The following is a 21,378-nucleotide window of genomic DNA, read 5'->3' on the forward strand; positions in this document are numbered from 1 at the left end:
AGGGGGAGGTTGCCCTGCTGCTGGGAGTACTTGCGACCTCCAGCCTCCAGTTACCAGCCCCTTTTAGGACTTGCCTCAGCTACAGAAAGCTGCCTTCCCAGAGCAACCCACATTGAAGGGCAGATCATAGAGGAGCCCAGTGGCAGAGCTACTCTGACAGGCCATCTTCCTCCAGAGTTTCCTGAGGAGGGCTGCTTAAGACTGTCCCATCTATATTGCAGCTCAGCTTCTTTCTCTACCCAGTCCTGTTTCTTCCCTCTCCCTGCCATGGGTGTTAATCTCAGGGCACTCTCTAATAAATATATTGCACACTATATTTTGTCTCAAAGTCTGCTCCTGAAAAAGCTAACCTGCAACAGAGATGACGCTGACCCTTGAGGAACTCCCAAGTCTATTGATTAAAGCACTCAGTAAATTCTAACGTTACTGCGGTTACCGATTCCTAACTCAGGTTAAACAAGCGATGGTGCATGTATACCATGATAGGTTATGCAGCCATTAAAATAATGTTCTGGGTGCCATGTATAACACATGATGGCTCCAGAAGTCAGGGAAGAAGGAAAAAAGAAGGGAAGGGAAGAGAAGAGAAAGAGAGGGAAGAAGAGGGGAGGGAAGAATTGGACATCAGATAATCACTTGAGCCCTCTCTCTGCGTGAATTTTTCCCAATCTGTTTCTTTCCACATCTCTTGCTCCTTATCAGTCTTTGGGCCACCTACAGTATGAGCATTACTTGGGCAATTACTGTCTCTCTGAATTTGGCATATGCAAGTTATAGAAACTAAAACTGGACATGGCCCTACACAGGTAAGCACATATCAGCATCGCTGTGAGCGGTCAGGACTAACAAGCCTTCAACACAAAAGCAGGAGTAAGGATCAAATTACACAAATCAAATCAAATCAAATCAAAATAAAATCCCTGAGTTTGCATTCCAGTAAAGCCCAGACCTAGGAGGGATCCAGGAAAGCGATGAGTGTGGCTGTCAAGGTGCTTCCATCTGTCAGAGTCACGCATTCCAAAGCAGCAGAAATCTACTGACCGCCTCCGGTTACTCCCTCGCCTTAGCGAGGCAGGGCAGGCAGCGGCAAGCTCAGCCCATGTGAGGTGCCTCCTGCCAATCACAGACCACCCTTCCCTGGTCCTAGAGGTTCAAAGAATTGCAGGAGGGTAGAAAAGCACCTGGGTCGGGTGCAGACTGCGGAGTGGGCCGTACCGTGTGCGCAGAAAGAGGAGGCGCTGTGAGTAGACTGCTTTCCCCCTGCAGGGAATCCCCCAGGCTCAAGGGTTGGGTTGCTGTCCTGGGAGGGAAGCTACGAACTGGGAGGGAAAGGGGAAGAAGTTACATTCTTGATTCATAAAGTCTGTCATTTTTTTCTTTGTAATTTAGGGTATTGTGGCTGTCCTGTTCTCTTTTACCTTGAACTGTTGAAATTGCTTTCTTAAAACCTTGGATATAAGTCTTGTTGTCAATAAACTTCTGGAGATATTATGCAGCCATTCTGCTTTCAACCTCAGATATCCCCACAGAAAGAACAAGAAAATCCAAGCACCCTGAGAAATCCTATATCTCCTGATTAAATCGCACATAGACAGACACCTTTGTAGACCCCCAATTTCCTTGTGGAGTCAGAAAAGCAACAGAAAATTAAATGAAATAGCTCGTGTTATTTCTTAATAATCTGTTCAGGCTAGCAGACAGAAAGTTTCTTGGTCTTCCTGTCAGAAATCATTTGGTCCTGCGAACCTGTAATGAAATGTGTGAGGCAATTTACTCCCAGTTATTGTCTGCAAACACTTCTGCTTAATAAATGTGTCAGTTGAAGCAACAAAGTAGCTTTATCTACGCAATGTTATTTTTACATAATTTGTTTTAACTCCTTACCAATTCTTTGCTCCACCATGATCTGCAGGACATATAGATATTTTTCATTCTGATGACATTTTCATACAAAATACAAATTTAAGTTTCAAATAATGCTAGTATTATTTTATGTTTGCATTTGTTTATAAACATAAAACTCCACTTCTAACTAGTTTTAAAGATTTTGAAGCCATTTAAGAATTTGTAGCCAGTCACAGTGGCACATGCCTGCAGTTCCAGCTATTCGGGAAGCTGAGGCCATGGGATCAGGAGTTCTAGTCCAGGCTGGGCAACACAGTGAGATCCTGTCTCTAAAAAAATAAAAATAAATTTTTGAAGACGTTTTGTTAACTTGAACGTCTTCTTTTAATGACAGACAATGTTTCTTGAACATTTCTTGCCTGAGTTGCTAAGCACAACAGGAAAGAACTCTTAGGTTTTATAGATATATATACTTTGAGTATAAACAAAATTTAGGTTACATAGTTTTCAGACCCTGTGAAGAAGTGGATTTTCTTTTTATTAACCTTCTCAGTGAGGAGAAAAATTTCTTACTTTGCTTTCTGCTCCAACAGATTGTTTTGCTTTCTGCTATAAAATAGTCTTTAAAATCAACTCACGTATTTTTTTTTTTTAACTGCTGGGAAGAATCAAAGACTTTTACATCCAAAGGGGACCTTAGACATCATTTAATCAAGGGGAAAAAAAGAAACTCAGAACTTTTTTTCTCTTTTCTTTTTTTTGAGACAGAGTCACTCAGATGCCCAGGCTGGAGTGCAGTGGCACGATCTCGGCTCACTGCAAGCTCCACCCCCCAGGGTTCACGCCATTCTCCTGCCTCAGCCTCCCGAGTAGCTGGGACTACAGGCGCCCGCCACCACACCCAGCCAATTTTTTGTATTTTTAGTAGAGATGGGGTTTCACCATGTTAGCCAAGATGGTCCCGATCTCCTGACCTCGTGGTCCACCCACCTCAGCCTCCTAAAGTGCTGAGATTACAGGCTTGAGCCACCACGCCCGGCCAAAACTCAGAACTTCTTTTTGACTTCTCCTGCTTACAATCTTAACCAGAGTAAACACTAGTCAGCCTTTAAATATGCTCTGGAATTTGCACCTGATAGCCATGCAGGCTGCCCACAAACTTGATGGGCCACCATTCACCAACTGGGACAGAGACCACATTGGTGAGGGGCCACCATCATCACACACTGCCCTACCCCCTGCCCCCCCGCCCCAAGGACTCTCCATGGTACTCCTGCCCTGGAGCTGGGCATCCCTCTGGCAATGCCCACACCTGACGCCCTCGTGCAACTGAGTGCTCCTGAGCTATTGCTTACAGCTAGTCCCTGATTTCCAATGGGTGGATGACTGCCATCATACTAGGAGCACCAGGAATCAAGAGCAGTGCTGTCCAATAAAACTTTCTGTGATGAGGGAAATATTCTAGACAACAGACACCACATGTATCTAGGGAGTGCCTGAGATGTGGTTGGAGCAACTGAGGAACTGATTTTTACTTTTATTTAATTGAATTCATTTGACTTTAAATAACTGCATGCAACTACTAACTACTGTATTAGTCAACACAGGTTTGGAGCTTTAAAGCAAGCAAAACTTATGGGCACTGTGAGCCGTGGGTGATGGCCCTGGGAGAAAGCTCCTTTTTTTGTTATTTCCAGGGACTTATTCTACCTTAAGTTGAAGCAGACCAGCAATTGTGACCTACAATCTCCACACCCATCTTTCCTCTGAGCCAAGCAAGTGTCTGTTCTTGTGCTGAGTTTCAGGGTCAGGGCTAAGGCAATAGCATGTTGTGTTTCTTCGTTTCTTCCTCTCCTATTTTTCCTTTTCTTTTTTTCTCCTTTGTTAATTCAAATTTCTCTAGCATGAACTAAAGTTTGAGGTGTGGTTTGTGTGTTCTCTGGTACAACAAACTTGAGTGAGGAAAAGAGGTAATGAACTTGAAAAAATGATCTCATGCTTACTGGGCGAGTCTCACTTCTTTTTCTTCTGCTTTGCAAGTTGGTTTGTTTAGTGAGCAATTGTTTTTAGACCTTTCAATGTGTCTGGAAACATCAACACTATGGGTATGATTAATTTTTATAGGAAAACAAACTGAATGAAAGCACAATAAAGAAAAAACAAGAAATATAATTCTAGCTTTAAAAAAATCTGCACTCTTTAAAGCAAAGGAACTCCCAGGGTATTGAGCAACTTGAGTAAATCATCACCGTACCAGGCCACAGGGCAGTTTTCCCACAGGGCGGGGTGCACAGGGGCTATTCCTTTACATGGAAAATATTTCGAGGTGAGTTGCATACTTTCAGTCTGGGGCGTTCCATCTCTAACGTGGGCAGTTGCTGCTCTGCCCTCTGCCTTCCACCACTTTCCACTTATTAAATGTATCTCATCCCATTGGTTTCCTTCCCACCCCTGCCAGATAAGTAATCCAATATATGTGAGGGAGGCATTGTTTTAGAATAATGTGGGGACGGTTCAGAAGACCACATATTTAAAACGGCTTCTACATACTGCGGGCTAAAAGAGAAGGCAGGAAGGAGGACACATCATATCATTTGAAGTCAGTCTAGCCACAGAGACACGCCCAAACCCCCAAATCATAAGTTATGAGGTTTGTCTTTTTAAGCTCTACCCTCTCCTTGGGTCTCTTTCCTTCTCATGTTGTCTTCCCTCACCCTTTGAAAATTAAATAAGAGAAGGGAGCTGATAAATGAGGCACTGACATGGATGGCTCATGAAACTCAATGTGCCTCTTTTATATGAGCTTGCATTTTAATCAGGAACGAAGGAGTGAGTCTCGAACTGTGGCATTCAGAAGTTAGGGTAAACGGTGAGGAAGCCTTTGAATGAAGGAAGAGGATAGAAGGCTTTTTCCCTGCCAGCTTCGTTTATGTGGCTCCCTTTCTGGCTCACCTTGTAGTGAGTCTCATGGGTAGGCTCACGGGTGGGAGGTCAAGAGTTTCTCTTAATTTAAAGAGACATAAAGGGAAGTGGATCTCCCTACCTTAAAAAGAATAATAATTAGTGACAAACCCAACAGAAGGCTGGGTTAAGAGTTAGGAAACCTGGACTTGAATCTTAACTCTTTTAATAACACATCACAATCGTGAACAAGTCACTTCCTCTCTGTGAGCCTTAAATTCCTCACCTGTACAAAGCCTCCAAGTTTGCAGCCAGAACTGATGTATCATGGTATGAACAGGCACCTGGCCAGTAACTATCCTAGGATAAATGACACTTTAATGCCTCTCAAATTACATATTTTCTAAGACAAACAAAAACTACCAAAAGTGTAGTCATTGACTTCTAAGTGTGACACCCATCAATTAATTTAAAAGTTTATAATTTTGCTTTTTAATGCAATTATTTGTCAAATTGGCTTTTTTGATGCACAGCAATCCATTTTTTGTGGGTTCAGAATATCTTATTAAACTTGGGTGAAGAAAAGATGTAACAACGTACCAGACTAGATTGCTGTGGTAGAGGCTAGTATGGAAGAAAAGCCATAAACACATATCCACAATGGTTTCAGCTTCCCTGGAGAGCTATTTGCTAAAGGCAGAGAGAGGGATATAGAGAAGGAAGGATAATTCTGGGTGAGAGAAGTTGAGGAGAGAAGAGGTTTTTCAGCTGGGCTTCGGAAGATGATAAAGAGTTCGATAGGCAGAAATGGGAGAAGGGATTCCAAAGACAGGGAGACCCTAAGCACAGCATGGTGGCATGACCAGGACACCAAAGGGTGGGGGAGGGGGGTGCAGTGAAAAATGGCAGGCAGGCCATTTAGAACCTGGACGGGTGCTGCCTTGAATACACACTGAGGAGTTTGTACTTTATCTCTTTGGTGGTCCAACCACTCCTCTGCTGGCTGAATGGAGAATTAAATAGTTGGGTCTGGCCAGATACTATAGACTGGTCTTTCAGAATGGAACAGGAGCAAATCTGGATTCAAAGAAACTGGTCAGCAACAGAGAGCGGGGGGACAAGTGATGCACATGGCAATAGGAAGTAAGTAGGAGCTGGTGGCTGGGCTTGTAAGTGCAGAGGGAATGACCGAGGGCTCTCCTTTAAATTTAGGCTACAGGGAAGCTTTGAAGGGTTCTAAGCAGGGGGGAGATATAAATTCAGAGCTGTGTTTTAGGACAGTGGATCTCAAGATTGGCTAAGTGCCTGGCACTTGGAAGCCATGTTTATCTTTGTGGAATACCAGAAAATTTTGGTCTACGAAATTTAAAATAAGTAGATCATTTTGGCCTAAATTCATACGAAAAACTAGATTTTAGCATAGACAGGTAGTAGTAGCATCCACAATTTAAGAAAAATGTGTAAGAGGAAAATGTTTAAAATGACAAACTTTTATAGTAATTTTTCCTCAAATTCGGAAATGACTGGAATCATTCAATATTGGCATCAAAACATGTTGTCCCAGTAAATGGAACATCTGTGCTTTGGAGGATCATTTGAGAACCTCTGCTTGAGAAAGTTCACCATGGAAGCACTGTATGGAACGGAAACAGAAAATGTTTAATTCATCTGATCCAGAAGTTAGGGGCTGGCAGTGGGAATTGGTAAAATGGTATCAGGAGATATCAGAAAATGATCATATGTGCTTCTATCAAAAATATATATCAATCCCAATTGGGATGGTGTGTTACTCAGGGTTCTTACAGAAATAGAACCAAAAGGAGATACATAAAGAGAGATAGAGGCAATGTATGGTGGCTCCCACCTACAATCCCCACACTTTGGAAGGCCAAGTGTTGAGGACAGGAGTTCAAGACCAGCCTGGGCAACATGGTGAAACCCCTTCTCTACAAAAAATTTAAAAATTAGCCAGACACTGTGCATGCACCTGTGGTCCTAGCTACTTGGGAGGCTGAAGCAGGTGGATCACTTGAGCCTAGGAAGTCAAGGCTGCAGTGAGATATGATTGCGCCACTGCACTCCCTGGGTGACACACAAAGACCTTGTTGAGAGAGAGAGAGAACGAGAGAGAGAGAGAGATTAATTCTAAGGAATTAACCTATGTGATGTGATTGTGGGGGCTGACAAGTCCAAAATCTATACAGCAGGTGGGCAACCTGAAAATTTGGGGAAGAGCTGATATTGCAGTCTTTTTTTTTTTTGAGATGGACTCTCGCTCTGTCGCCCAGGCTGGAGTTCAGTGGCGTGACCTTGGCTCACTCCAAGCTCCGCCTCCCAGGTTCACGCCATTCTCCTGCCTCAGCCTCCCGAGTAGCTGGGACTACAGGTGCCTGCCACCACACCCGGCTAATTTTTTGTATTTTTAGTAGAGTCGGGGTTTCACCATGTTAGCCAGGATGGTCTCTATCTCCTGACCTCGTGATCCACCCGCCTCGGCCTCCCAGAGTGCAGGGACTACAGGCATGAGCCACCGCGACCGGCTTTTTTTTTTTTTTTTTTTTTTTTGAGACTAGTGCAATGGCGCAATCTCAGCTCACCACAACCTCCGCCTCGCCTGTTCAAGCGATTCTCCTGCCTCAGCCTCCTGAGTAGCTGGGATTACAGGCATATGCCACCACACCCAGCTAATTTTGTATTTTTAGTAGAGACGAGGTTTCTCCGTGTTGGTCAGGCTGGTCTTGAACTACCAACCTCAGGTGATCCGCCCACCTCAGCCTCCCAAAGTGCTGGGATTACAGGTGTGAGCCACCGCACTTGGCTTGATGTTGCAGTCTTAAACCTAAAATCTGCATACTGAAAACTTAGACAGAGTTTCTATGTTACAGTCCTCTTAGGGCAGAAATGCTGCTTCTTCAGGAAACATCAGTTTTTGCTCTTAAGGTTTTCAGCTGATTGGAGGAGGCCAGCCATGTTATGGAGGGTAATCTGCTTTACTCAAAGTCTACTGATTTAAATGTTAATCACATCTAAAGAATATCTTCACAGCAATATCTAGACTGATATCTGACCAAACAACTGAACACCATATCCCAGCCAAGTTGACACACAAAATTAACCAGCTCAAGGTGTTCATTACAATACTTATTTATCAGGCAGGCAGAGACAAAACTCAAGAAGTTATTAACAAAGGCAAAACTACTACCAAGCCCTAGAGAACACCACAGTTTATATTCTGTGTGTAGAGAAGTCACCATTTGTCCTTCCCTTTTGGTCTTTCTCCGTGCCTATCCTCTCTGGAAAGGTCAACAAATTCATAATGTCTTTTTTTTTTTAAATATCCATTAGTGTGGAACTGTGTCAAAGCTTTTCTTTTTTAACCTAAAAAAAGTGCATTACTCTACCCCTATGCACAGGCATTTACTAATCTTCAAAGAACCCTAAACATCAGCCAGGCCTGATCTTTTCCTTTTGTAGAAATTGTGTCACCTTTCCTCTAAGTGTGCCAACAAAGCAGCTCTTCCTGAAGATCCATCCAGCTAATGTATTATAAAAGGAAACTCACTTGTCTCAGTTTTCCAGGACTTTTCTAGACGTCTTCCATTGAATGGGGGGCAGGGGGGAGTCTTTGACACAGGCTTTGTAAGGTCAGCTTACACGTTGTGACCAGTTTTTCAACATCACTTTTGAGTGTCCTCTTACTTCTTGGGTAACTGTCTTCTGAGCTCAGTAATTTGCCTATTTCTTTCTTTTCCTTTAGCTCTAGAACAGTAGTTTCCAATCGCTCTGGGGCTAGCTATGTGTTTAGGAGGTTTAGAGCTGGTGAGAAGATGCTCTGTGAGCCCAGGATTCCTACTCTCGTTTCAGCCAGAGAAGTACCATTCTGATCTGATTTCATATATTAGAGTTCCCTACTGAAATCATATTTCCCTATTTCCTTTGAAAATGTTGCTCTGTATAACAAAAATAATAATAATAAACCACTGGTTTTAGGTACCTTCACCAACCACTGGGCTATTAGCTTTAGTGTGTCTCCTTTATAAGACAAACATAAGCAAAATTAGTATTGGGTAACTAATATTGTATTAAAACTTCACATATATTCTCATTTAATTTTCATAGTAACCCTTGAAGTTAAGTATTACTATACTCATTTGAAGATAAAGCTCAAGAAGATTAAGTAACTTCTTGGGGTCACAAAACTAGTAAGTGGTAGAGCTAAGATTCAAACCCAGGTCTATCCAAAGCCCACATTCGTTCCACTTCACCATATTCTCTAACTTGCTCTTCAACAAAGCTCTAGGCAGACTATTAATCTGCACACTCATTTATTCAAATAAACATTTATTTATTTACTTTATCCTTTTATTTAGCAAAATAATTGAGTGCGCCTACTATATGTCAGCTACTATGCCACTTTGGACCTAGAAAGACAAATAAAACAGGGTCCCAAATGCCTCCTCCTACTTTGGAGACTCTTGCAATAAAGTGCAGGATGCCCTTCACAGGTTGGCAATGGGAGGAAAGAATGCAAAAGGGCAGCAGAGCAGAATCCTCTCTGAGTAATGTCTGTGTCAGGGAGAAAGTGGCCCCAGGACAAGGACAACCTCAGGGGCCATCTCTGTATCACCTCGCAGTCTGGGGCAGAGGCCTTAGAGCTGGCCAAAGGCAGAGGGATGAGGCCCAGTGGCGAGTGTTAACTGTTCAGGAATGCTAATGGCATGCAAGGCGGGCCCCTCCCATGTGGATGTGCAGCTTGGTACCTGACTCTGGCCGCACCCCAAGCACAACTAGGAAGTGTTTTTCCTTCTCTCTCATGAATTCATCTATGGAAAATAAAAAAGAAGTACAAATGGGTATCTTTGTGTAAGCCTCCCGGTCCCTCGAGCAGAGCAACCCCTGTACAGTGAACAGAGGGAAGGTGGAAGGAAGTCTGCTTCTCCTCAATCTAAGAGCCCTTGGCTGTGAGACCAGTCACTGTTAAAACCTCCCTTCTATCCCCCTGGGGTCACTGATGCATAAAACAAAATCATAACCCAATACCCTGCCCTTCCTAAATATCCTCTGGTTATAATTAATAGTTTCTTATATGTGTAAACAATCTTAGTGCTTACCTATTACTTTTGTATCTTTTATCTCATTTAGTGATCACAGCAACCCCATCTAACAAGTTGTAGTCTACTAATTTTATAAATGAGGAAGTAGACACTAAGGAAAACATTGTCCAACTTTACACAGCAATGATAATGACAGCACAAAGCTGGGACTTGAACTCTGGCATTCTGATGCCAAGTCCAGTGCAGTCACCATTGTACTAGACATTAGACTATGCTGTGAGCCACTGGAAGCCTACACTTGGCTCTCTCTTGACATTTGTGGCCATTTGGGGGATGCAGCAAATGTTTTAGGTCCTCTAGACACCAGTCTAGTCTAAAATACAAGTGGCCAAGTAGAAGCTATGAAATGCTAACCTCTCGTTGACTTGCACATTGAACATTTTACTTCTAAGAATTCTGGTCTTGGGGGTAGGTGGATAAGCTGTAGATTTTTGATACATCTAGACAGGTTTTCTGCAAAAGCATGTGGGTACAGCACTGAGTTTGGGGGAAATATGCAAATATGAGCATCGTGTCAAGGGGCTAAAGAGACAAGAAGCTGGAGATGTGAGTGAAGAAAGGCCTAGTGTTTCCGACCTTTGCAAAGGTGGAGTCTCCTGAGCAGGGAAATGTGTCTGTTCTCTCCACTCCAGGTGTTTCTATTTCTACTGAAAGCATTTGTTATATAGCAAGACTTTATAAACTGTAGAGTGTTTAGCAAATGATCTGGGGCCAGGCAGACCTGTGTTTCAGTCTCAGCTTCTGCACTTTTTAGCAATGTGGCCTTGGGCAAATTAATCTCTCCAAGCTTATCTTATTTTTTTTTTGGAGATAGAGTTTTGCTCTGTTGCCCAGTGCAGTGGCCCAATCATGGCTCACCGCAACCTCCACCTCCCAGGTTCAAGTGATTCTCCTGACTCAGCCTCCCAAGTAGCTGGGATTACAGGCACCTGCCACTATGCTCGGCTAATTTTTGTATTTTTAGTAGAGGCGGGGTTTTGCCATGTTGGCCAGGCTGGTCTTGAACTCCTGACCTCAGGTGATCTGCCTGCCTCAGCCTCCCAAACTGCTGGGATTACAGGTGTGAACCACCATGCCCTGCCCCTTTTCTTTATACAAACAATGGCAAGACAACAGATTCTCCCCCTAGATCCTTCGGAAGAAACACAGCCCTGATTTTAGCCTGGTGAGACTCATTTTAGACCTCTGCCCTCCAGAACTGTAAGATACATTTCTGTTGTTTTAAGCCACGAAGTTCATGGCAATTTGTTTCAGCAGCAATAGGAAATGCAGACCTGAAATACCCATCTCTCAGGTCTGTTGAGAAGATGAATATCAAATGCCTAACATAGTGCCAAGAGCATTGTAAGTGCCCAATAAAATGGCAGTTTTCATCACTATTTCCTTATCTTGGAAGACAGGAGTAGCTAAATTATCATGTGCCATTGATACCAAAGGCCTAAGGGAGAAGAAGAGAATGCATAGTGAAAAAGGAGAACATTTTAGTGGCCAGAAAATTCAGAATACCTTGCCCACCGATACATTACCACCTTCCGATAACCAACCCACAGCTGGGCTGCCTCCCTGGCATTTTCTGTCACATCCTTGCCTAGGTTTCTTCAATTTATGCTTTTCTTTTTGCTCAGAGCAAGTTTCTACCTTCCTTCTTTTCTTCCACTTTTATCTGCGTTTTCCACCCTAATTCTGACTCCTGCAATTCTCCCATAGAATATTCATTTGCTCTTTCCCCGTTGTCTAAACTGTGTGTGGCAGAGTCATCTCTGGAAGTCTGTATGTCACGGGGCATAATTGGGTCACCCAGGCCATCTCCCTTGATTGGGGCCCCTGCAGTTCCTTTCTGGACCAATAAAGCCCCTCAGTGTTGCCTCTGTCCTTCTCCACAGCCCTCCTTGTCCCCTTGATGTGCACAGTCATTTTTGCTTTGAACCCATGCTGTAATTGCACTTTAAACTCCTTGAGGCCAGGCGCAGTGGCTCATGCCTGTAATCCCAGCACTTTAGGAGGCCAAGGCAGGAAGATCACAAGGTCAGGAGTTTGAGACCAGCCTGGCCAATATGGTGAAACCCCATCTCTACTAAAAATACAAAAAAAAAAAAAAAAAAAAAGCCAGGTGTAGCAGTAGGCACCTGTAGTCCCAGCTACTAGGGAGGCTGAGGCAGGAGAATAGCTTGAACCTGAGAGGCGGATGTTGCAGTGAGCCAAGATCATGCCACTGCACTCCAGCCTGGGCAACAGAGTGAGACTCTGTCACTAATAATAATAATAATAATAAAGTTCTTGAAAGGAGAAATTGTCTTCTTTCACACAGTACAGAATCAGTACGAGTTGATATCGGTGCTGAATTTGGCCTCTACTGATTTCTGACCTTTCCTCTCTATGCTTCTGTTATCTGAACTCCTACATTTCACAGTCTATTTACTTTGGTCTCTAGTTTAGATACTAACCCAACTGGTCAGGAATAATGTCTGTACATACCAGTAATGAACTTTACAATGTGACTCAGCCAGCTACATGAGTAAGTTTCCCCCTTGGGGGAGTTTGTGCAGTCTAACACGCAACAATAACTGGAAAGAATGAATGAAATTTCTAAGCAGAAAGAAATGAATGGCATTTCTAAGCAGAAACTACACAGAGATCCAATGGCCCAGATTCTTCCATTTCTCCAGCAAACATGAATTGAGTACCCACTGTGTGCCAAATTCTGAGCCAAAAATGCTCATAAATTTTAACTCAACTTGTCACAGCTACCCAGGTAAACAGATAAAGGAAAATATTTAAAGATGTCTAAACTTACTTGGAAGGTTGTTGATACTTACAGCGTAAAAATGAGGTTAAAATTTATCAAGGCTTGAGACAAATAGAAGGTTTGCCTCCCACTGCTACCCTACAAAACTAAGACTCTGGCCAAATTGACTGGTTTGCTATCTTGTGGGCACCTTGCTCTTCTGTCTCTACTCCCTAACTTTCCCTTTCTCTTTACCTGGAATGTCACACACCCCCACCTAACTCCCACACATATCCACCTCTACTCTACGTATCAAACCACACACATCCTGCAAGACCTACGTCTTCCTGCCTCAGGACTCCCACAGGATTCCGTCTCACTACGTGTAGTATGATTGTGTGGGAATGCATCTTGGTTTCCCTACTAACGCAAAAAATCCTAGAATACAATAATCTCCCTTACATGTCTTTGTATGCCTCAGAATGCATATAGAACCATTTAATACATTTTTTATTTACAGCAGGAATGCATGAATTGATTGATTAAATGTTGAGAGCTGTAGATGGCTTTTCTCAAGGTGCTTCAAGTGTGGAAGCCCAAGTGATTGACCCACACGCTTACCTTTGTGTTCCTTCCAGAAAATCCTCAGGGAGGTGAAAGACCCATGTTCAGCTGTGTATGGCACCAAAGTCTATACATAGTTTCTGGGAGTCACTGTGGGCTGTGGGGAAGCACGTGGACTCTGGAGTCATACACACCAAGGTCTCTAGCCTAGCTCTGCCACTTACTGGTTGTGTGACCCCAGGGAACTTAATTTACCAATTTAATCTTTAGTTTCCTCATCTGCCAAATGGAGCCTCCTCACCTTTCTTCTTTTTCCACCTGACTGGGTTATAAGAATTAGACGCGTGCATGCAAAGCACCTGGTAGAGTGGCACACACCTGGCAGAAGGAAGTAAATGCTAGTCCCCGTTTTCACTTCCCCTCATATACAATGGGGCACTTTTTTATTTGCCAACTATTTCTTTGAAGATAATAAAATACTCAGAAAATGATAGTTTTTAAAAGCAGCCTACAGTCCACATGGGAAGCAACCACTAACTCTTGCCATGAGTTTACCCTTTGGGTTTCCATTTGTCATGGCCAAGGGCAGTGAGGGCTATGCCAGGGACCCTCAGTGTACTCTGGCCCTGCCCAGTCACCACCTCAGGTCTACCTCTTGTGCTTTCCACCTTGTGGGGCTCAGTCCACCACTCAGAAGGATGCATTCTGCACACTCCTTGCCTGAAAGAACTCCTGAAAGGCACTGACCAGGCTCTGGAAGGCTATATTCTTTTCCTTCTTTATAAAAGTTATGTGATTACTAAGCTCAATAATCAAATGTCCTTCATTGCTAAAAGATTATATGGCTTTGGTTTGGATGCTTTGGGAACAAGGAGGCAATACGCAATGGCATGGTTTACTCATGTTACAGAAACTGTAGCAGTTATTTGGTAATGCTTTCAACAGTGCCTTCAGCTTGTGGGAAATCCTGAAGATGGCCAAAGACGACTCCACTGTTCGTTGCTTCCAGGGCCTGCTGATTTTTGGAAATGTGATTATTGGTGTAAGTAATGATTATTTTCCAGGAAATTCTGGTCTTCCTGTAATCATAACTCTAGACTAATCAAAAGTAAGAGTTTAAAGGAAAATAATGCTGTGATTACTGGCTTCCTATATTTTTGCTTCATTTTAAGAAATGTGTTAGTAAATACGCTAGCTAGAATTTAACTGTATGTCAAAAGATCATGGTTGAAAAAATAGATATTTTCCTCCCAACTTTAAAATATAAGTATCTAAAAGGAGTCATGTCAACCACAGTCAGTGTCTAAACATCCTGACTACGAACACACTTCACTGTATCTTTTCTATGTCACCTTGGTTTGATTTCCATGGGACTCTGCTGTTAAGGTTTTTTGGGACAGATGCTTGCATCTTTTCTCCTCATACAGAGGCCAGTACCAGGGTGTAAGAATAATACAGAGGCCACACTGTGTGGGTCTGGTGGCATAGAAGAACATTTATTTTGGAGTCCAGAGCTCTTGGCCCAGCTCTCCCTCTGACTCCCCATATGACTCTGGCCATCACCTTTCAAGGCCGAGATTCCTCATCTATAAAATGTGGGTGTTGGCAAAGAGAAGCAGCAAGGTTCCTCTCAGTTGTCATTGATAAATATGACCAGGACCAACTCAAATATTACAACCCAGAAATGTGGGTCATGACATGAGGGCAGAGGGAGATCATTCTCATACCAGAAGGCATTGTTTGAGTGATTCATGCCCCAAGGACATTGTGGATGGTCTGAAATTGTGTGGGTCTGTTACTAAATAGACACAATAACATGTGAAGGGATGTATGCAACCAGTTAGTAGGATGGAAGTTGTTGTTTGATTTCCTGGCAATGGGGAGTTTAGATTAGTTGCATAAAGCCTGTATGGGAAAGGGAGCCAGTCACTCTTACCTTCCCCATCCTCCATCCCCTTTCCCAAAGCTGCACTCCTGATGGAGCCCATCCCTCATTTGCCCCCAGTGTTGCGGCATTGCCCTGACCGCGGAGTGCATCTTCTTTGTATCTGACCAACACAGCCTCTACCCACTGCTTGAAGCCACCGACAACGATGACATCTATGGGGCTGCCTGGATTGGCATATTTGTGGGCATCTGCCTCTTCTGCCTGTCTGTTCTAGGCATTGTAGGCATCATGAAGTCCAGCAGGAAAATTCTTCTGGCGGTAAGACCTCAAAATTCTCTGGAGTTGTCTCCCTGAGCCAATTGTAATGGATTCTTTCTTCTTCACTGAGCAATGCTTTGGCTTTCAGTTGGGGAGCAGGAAGTACCAGATGAGGGGTGAGGAGGGGAAGACTTTCCCTGCAGTGAAATTGTCCACATGGAGGCAAAGATGCCCTCCGCTGTTGCAAGTCCAGAAGGCTCCAGTACAGAGAAGCCAAAGGGGAGACACCTGAGGGTAACCTCATGAGTATTTTCCATATTGTGCCTCTACAGCTGGTGTCTGCATACACCCAGTAGGTACAGCTAGGAGCTATATAGGCCAAAGGAGAGACACACTGAGAATTCATTCATTAGATTTTTTTCTCTTGGCAATAAGTTGCTTAAAACATTTTGGTATTAATTAGGCATTAATATATTAGGATATAAAATACAAAATATGCATACATTTTTAAAAGAAAGTATAAGCTTTCAAAGATTTTTGAGCTCAAGGTTGATGATTCTCTATCATAGCCTATACTCCCCACATTATCATCCAATCTGCTTTTCAGGGAACCCAGAAAACCTTGATAAGCACTACTGTAGAGTGAGCCTTCAGCTCATACCTGCCTGTGGGGGCTTTAACTCTGTGCATCAAGGAGAGGCTTCTGCCCCAAACCACAGACAGCAAGACCATGCCCTGCCTTTGCAGATGAAAGCAAATTTGCAGGCAGCAGAGCTGAGAAACCTCAGTGTTAGGCCTGGACCCCTACTCTCTGCCCCAATACTTAGGGCAGCAGTTTCACACTATGATGGAACACGCCTCCAATCCCCCACCCCTGAAATCACCCTTTTATTCAAATGCTGCAGGACCTTAGTTCCCCCTTTATAGAATGAGTCCAGCGATGTAAGGTGCTTGTTAGTTTATTCTTCCTTTGAACTAACCATTGTCCTGGTTCCAGCGGATTACAGAACATTTACATTCTCTGGTTCCTTAGTGTGCGTAAGTTCCAGGGCAAAAGTATCCACTTTTGGTGGGTGGGGAAAGGAATACAGGAAAAAGGGAGAGGAGACACAGGTGTTTCTAAAGACAAATTCGCTTGCATCCCAGCCTCACTTTGGGCCAGCCATGTGCATGCCTTACAGCCAAGAGAACTGAGCTGGGGAGGCAAAGGGGCTAAAGGAGGAAACACCTCACTGCATGCCTCCTTTCTGGAGCGTCTTTACGAGGAGCCAGCAAAGCTCTTGGCAAGGAGCAAGGCAGCAGCTAATACAGGAAAAAATGTTCTGGGGCCTCTGAAGGTGCTCCTGCTGTTGACTGTAGCCAGAGCTTTATTCTGGGCTTAGTGAGGGCGACAGAGGGTCCTGCTTGGAGAGCCTCCCATACCCAAAGAGGAGGACAGTTTTCCCTGCATGCCCTGCTGACACTGACCACAGTGTCCCTTCTCCCAAGAGTGTGTGCAAGGCTGGGGAAGGCAAAGATGGAACTCTTGCAAACACACTCCATCCCAGATTCAGAGGTCATTTACTGTTCAGATATTTTCCAGCCAGAAATAGGGTCACTGTCATGTGGAGGCATCACGTGCACATGCACCCATGTGCCCATGCTCGCGCACACACAACACCACTACCACACACAGCAAATGCCATTTCACTAAACTGAGCCAATGTACTTTGAGTGCGGGTGCGTGTGAAAGAACACCCGCAAATCACTCTGCACTTGGAGGCTGCCTCTCCTCTGATGAGACTGGATGCTTGTTAGGAAAGACCCTACATGTTCAACATTATCCAGTTCATCTTTTTCTGAACTCTGTGATTCTAAATTTTCAGCAAATTGTAAGGAAAATTTCTCCGAAATTCCAAAATTAAAAGGGATTTATGAGGCCCTATATTGTATGTGATACACTAAGACTCTCTTGCCACTCACTGAGCATGCACATGCATGTAAATGCACACACTCACATGTGTGTGTGCACACACATCACACCAGTTCATTCTCTTGTACTTGTTTTTCCCAGTTAAAATAGAAACTCAGGAAACTGGACTGAGGAAGCTCTGTATTCAATGACTATTTGTTCTCTGGAGAAAAGGAGAGAAGTGAGCTGACTAGCACCAAGCCCCAATCCAAGCCACTGATCAATGAGGGTTTGTTGAATAACTACATGAATGATTACATGATTATATGACAAATTTGCTGAAAAATCATAATTATTTGGGCAAGTCGCTCTTTGACGGGTAAATGTAATTCTTTTATCTCATTTATTTCCCTTCCAGTATTTCATTCTGATGTTTATAGTATATGCCTTTGAAGTAGCATCTTGTATCACAGCAGCAACACAACGAGACTTTGTGAGTACAACCTCAAAAAGCAAAATAATATGAATTATCATCATTATAAAAACCAACATGTATTAACCCCTTACTATGTGCCCAGGCAATCCAATATGCGCAGTAATAATACATATATCATTTTACTTAATCCTCATAAATCTATGAAATAGGCATTATCACTCTTATCACTCTTGTCATCTTAGAAATGAAAAAAATGAGACAGAAAGGTAAAATGACTTGTCTAAAGTGACACAGTTGGCAACTGAAAGAGCAAGAATTCTGAACCCAGATGGCCTGACTCCCAGGGCAAAAGTGTATAATCTCCTGTGGGTTTCACCTCTCTGCCATGGCCATGGGCCTTCCAGTGGGAGGATCTCTGTTCTATCTCCACTAAGACTTGCTCTCAATTCTACATCTTTCTTTCTCTCCCATTGTCTGTTTCCCTAGCCTAAGCCACCCTATAGTATGTGTTCCCCTGGCCTCATAGTGATTTCTTTTAAGATGAGAGTCTCTTCTCTGCATGGGGACTTACGCCAACCTCAGCCAGCTGTACTTGGTGCCTCTGAGTACAGTTCTGCTCCAGGAGAGAATGTTCAGGGTCCCCAGGAACAGACAGAGAAAAATATTTTCCTCTCCTTGAAAATTAGTGTGCTAACTCTCCCTCTTGTGTTGCCTCTTCCTACTATAGTTCACACCCAACCTCTTCCTGAAGCAGATGCTAGAGAGGTACCAAAACAACAGCCCTCCAAACAATGATGACCAGTGGAAAAACAACAGAGTCACCAAAACCTGGGACAGGCTCATGCTCCAGGTAAGACCTGCAGTCTTGGGGAGATGCCATTTTTATTTACTGGTGGGAGTGGGTGTCATACACATGACTCAGTGGGACCCTATATTTTATTTCAAGCCATGATGGTTAGCTTACATTTGTTGGAATGATTTTGTCAAGAAATTTAGATTAATCATATACTGTCCCTCTTAGAACTCAGGTATCATTTACATTAAAAGAAAAACATTTTCTCTACCCCACAGTGAACTTGAGGGGTAATTACTGCCTGTTTCACCTTTTTGGTACCTCTTCACAACTCCTGTGAGCTAGTCTTGCCAAGGACCAGGCACTATGTCTTGATTTGATCACCTATTTTTCTCCAACTGGCAATCATAGTTTATGTCCACGTTTATCTCCAATGCCATCAAAAGTCCAAGTCTTCCAGAATATCCACCATCACCCCCACATTGCCCTCTGTACACAAATTGTTACATAACTACCAATCTGACCCAGCTTTCTCACTGGCCCCTGCTCCTACTCCACACCCCACCACCAACTTTTTACAGTCTGTCATCAGCAAACTCCCTTATAGCCACCACTCCTTCTATGAACTCTTTACTATCTTTTTCTTGCTTCATTGGAAATTCGGCTATCTCCTGGGAGTACTATCTGCCCTTCATTTTCCTCCATATCCATGTACCACAGGACCTGGAAATTGGCTAGGTGTCCTTCTTGCTCCCCTTGGCTGCCATACTATTTGCTTCCTTGATCTACATCACCCCTTATCCCTCCTTGTCATTACTTACCAGCCTCCCTACCCTCAGTTGTTCTCCTGCCTTCATTAGGGATTTCAATATCTCACTGTCTACCTCTTCAGTCATACTCCTGATATCCCACCTAGAAACTTCAGCAGCCACATGGATGACTCAGCAACATTTAGTCTCACAATTCCTTGTCCTACCCCATTCCAAAGATTTTGTCTTCCTCCCCACCTCCACCCTCTTCCATGACCATAGCCAGCATGCCATCACCAATAGCTGTGCCACTAAGAACATTCCACTCTCTGACCATTAATTTCTATCATTTCTTTCATTTATATATATCAGAATAATATATATATATCATTATATATAGCAGACATATCAGAATAATTATCCCTCTCTCACATTGTTATATCAATATATTAGTGCAGTATCAATCAAAATTAACATTTATTAAGAGTTTACCATAAGCCAGGCACTGTATTGAGCACATTAAGTATATTAACTCATTTAAGCCTTAAAAAACTCTATGAGATAGGTACTATATTCCAATTTTACAGTTAAGGAAACTGAGGCCTAGAGAGTTTAAGTAACATGTCAATGGCTACACGGCTCACTAATGACTAGTAAAGTAACAAGTGTAAGAAGTATCTTACAAACTGTAAAATGTAAGTTGTAAGTTATCAATACCTTCAGCTGTCATTTGGGGATTTCTTAGTAAATGTAAGATACGGTACACTTTCTGTATCTTCTTTCTCTACAAAATGTCAGTTGCTACGTTGATGGCTCTAGTAGGGACCACGAAAGAGAATTTTGTATCTCTCATCTACTGACAGGACAACTGCTGTGGCGTAAATGGTCCATCAGACTGGCAAAAATACACGTCTGCTTTCCGGACTGAGAATAATGATGCTGACTATCCCTGGCCTCGTCAATGCTGTGTTATGAACAATCTTAAAGAACCTCTCAACCTAGAGGCTTGTAAACTAGGTGTGCCTGGTTTTTATCACAATCAGGTGAGTCCTCTCTTCTCCCAAGACTTCCCAGGAGGTTCTGCTGCTCTTTATGAGAAAAATATTGGTCAACTGTAGGAAATAGTCTTTCAGTAAGGAATTCTACATTCTTTTCCCTAAACCTCATGTTAACTATTTCTTCCTCTGTTAATAAACTGCAAATGCTAAACCAGGACTGATGGGGCAAATTTACATTTTAATAAAATTAACAAAACACGAGAATTGCAATAGCAGAATCCAACTTTGTTTAAATGAAGACAATTTGTACAATGTATAGAATTGGTATGTCAAGAACTATTTACATTAAACAAAGTTTTGCTCTAGTTTTGCAAAATGTAAATTGGAAGGGATGATGCGCAAAAAGAATGTTTTGCCAATTCCAAAGCAATGACTATTGCTGAGAATAAATGTAGTAATTACACATCCACATTCCTTATTCAATGGCAAAGTAGGACAGTCTTAATAAACATTAGGTTGGTGATTTGGATGGAAGGTAGTTTACATACAGATAGTTTTTGAAAAAGTTTCCAGGCTGATGAGGATAATGTGATTACGATCATGAAAACTAACATTTATTGCATACTTACTAAATGCCAAACACTGTTTCAAGTGCCACACATATACTATCTCCTTTAATGCTCAGTAGTAGGTGCCAGTAGGATCCCTGTTTTATAAACGAAGAACTTAGACATAGAGATACTAATAAATACCTTGCCGAGGTCACACAACTAGTAAATGTCCGTCTTTTCAAAAAACTCTTTGGCTTTTGAAACATGAGTTTTCTGGCTTCAAGCACAATCTCTAAGCCAATGAAAACGTGTTAATATTCCCCAAAAGCCCTGATGAGAACCTCCATGTACTTGTAGTCAGCAACTGCTGACCCTGTACACTGAAATGCTGTGCTCTGCTCAGGGATTTACCTCTTTAAGGAAAGCTAGTTGTGTACCAGCTCATTAAATAATTGAGAAATGTCAGGCTGTTTTGTCTGGGAGTAGTACAAACTGCATGTTCAGATTGAGGGACATGGCACTGTTGCTGACAGGGTGCCTGGACAGAACTGGATGCATTATTCCAGAAAAGGGCATGGGAGTGATCTAGATTATTTTGCAGCAGTGACCAAAGCAACCCTCATTGAGTTTTACTGCAACACTGTCTGGCATTGTTTTAATCAATT

At 42.9% G+C, this 21,378-nt stretch overlaps 1 protein-coding gene across 1 annotated transcript in view; it reads left to right on the plus strand.

The window, feature by feature from the left end:
- The first annotated feature begins 1,138 nt into the window (after nt 1-1,138).
- The window catches only part of UPK1B (uroplakin 1B), a 29,702-nt gene continuing 9,462 nt past the window's right edge, over nt 1,139-21,378 (plus strand). The window contains exons 1-6 of the mRNA XM_055259773.2: nt 1,139-1,240; nt 14,095-14,191; nt 15,155-15,355; nt 17,605-17,679; nt 18,350-18,472; nt 20,028-20,207. Coding sequence (XP_055115748.1) covers nt 14,123-14,191; nt 15,155-15,355; nt 17,605-17,679; nt 18,350-18,472; nt 20,028-20,207 — 648 coding nt within the window. The 5' untranslated portion in view covers nt 1,139-1,240; nt 14,095-14,122. The remainder of the gene's footprint in view (nt 1,241-14,094; nt 14,192-15,154; nt 15,356-17,604; nt 17,680-18,349; nt 18,473-20,027; nt 20,208-21,378) is intronic.

The sequence above is a fragment of the Symphalangus syndactylus genome, chromosome 21, assembly GCF_028878055.3.
Source record: "Symphalangus syndactylus isolate Jambi chromosome 21, NHGRI_mSymSyn1-v2.1_pri, whole genome shotgun sequence".
Lineage (NCBI taxonomy): Eukaryota > Metazoa > Chordata > Mammalia > Primates > Hylobatidae > Symphalangus > Symphalangus syndactylus.